The sequence below is a fragment of the Trypanosoma theileri genome, assembly GCF_002087225.1.
Source record: "Trypanosoma theileri isolate Edinburgh chromosome Unknown TM35_Tth_2_V1, whole genome shotgun sequence".
NCBI lineage: Eukaryota > Euglenozoa > Kinetoplastea > Trypanosomatida > Trypanosomatidae > Trypanosoma > Trypanosoma theileri.
Window position 1 is genome coordinate 771307 of NW_021639844.1, and position 293 is coordinate 771599.

At 44.0% G+C, this 293-nt stretch overlaps 1 protein-coding gene across 1 annotated transcript; it reads left to right on the plus strand.

The window, feature by feature from the left end:
* Positions 1 to 63: 63 nt before the first annotated feature.
* Positions 64 to 291, plus strand: TM35_000023800 (vacuolar protein sorting-associated protein 13 family protein; the record flags this gene model as incomplete). Its single annotated transcript, XM_029021698.1, has 1 exon — positions 64 to 291. A coding segment is annotated over one exon (228 nt), but the record flags the coding sequence as incomplete, so codon positions are not given.
* Between the last annotated feature and the right edge of the window lie 2 nt (positions 292 to 293).

The window sequence follows — 293 nt, forward strand, 5'->3', positions numbered from 1 at the left end:
GAAGCAAGAGATGAAAGTGATCGTTATAATAATTCTACACAAAGGACCGGTGTATTTTGGGGAATGGCCCAAGGACTATGGGATGGTATTGAAGGTGTTGTTTCTCGTCCTTTAAATGGGGCACGAACTACTGGCATTGCGGGTTTCTGTACAGGCATAGCCACTGGAGCTGTTGGGCTTCTCACTAGACCAGTCGCGGGTGTTCTGGATGGGTTTGGAAATACGGCAGAGTTTTATTCTAAACTTTTACAAGAACCCGAAAGAATTTCTAATGCACACGAGGATTATCTTAA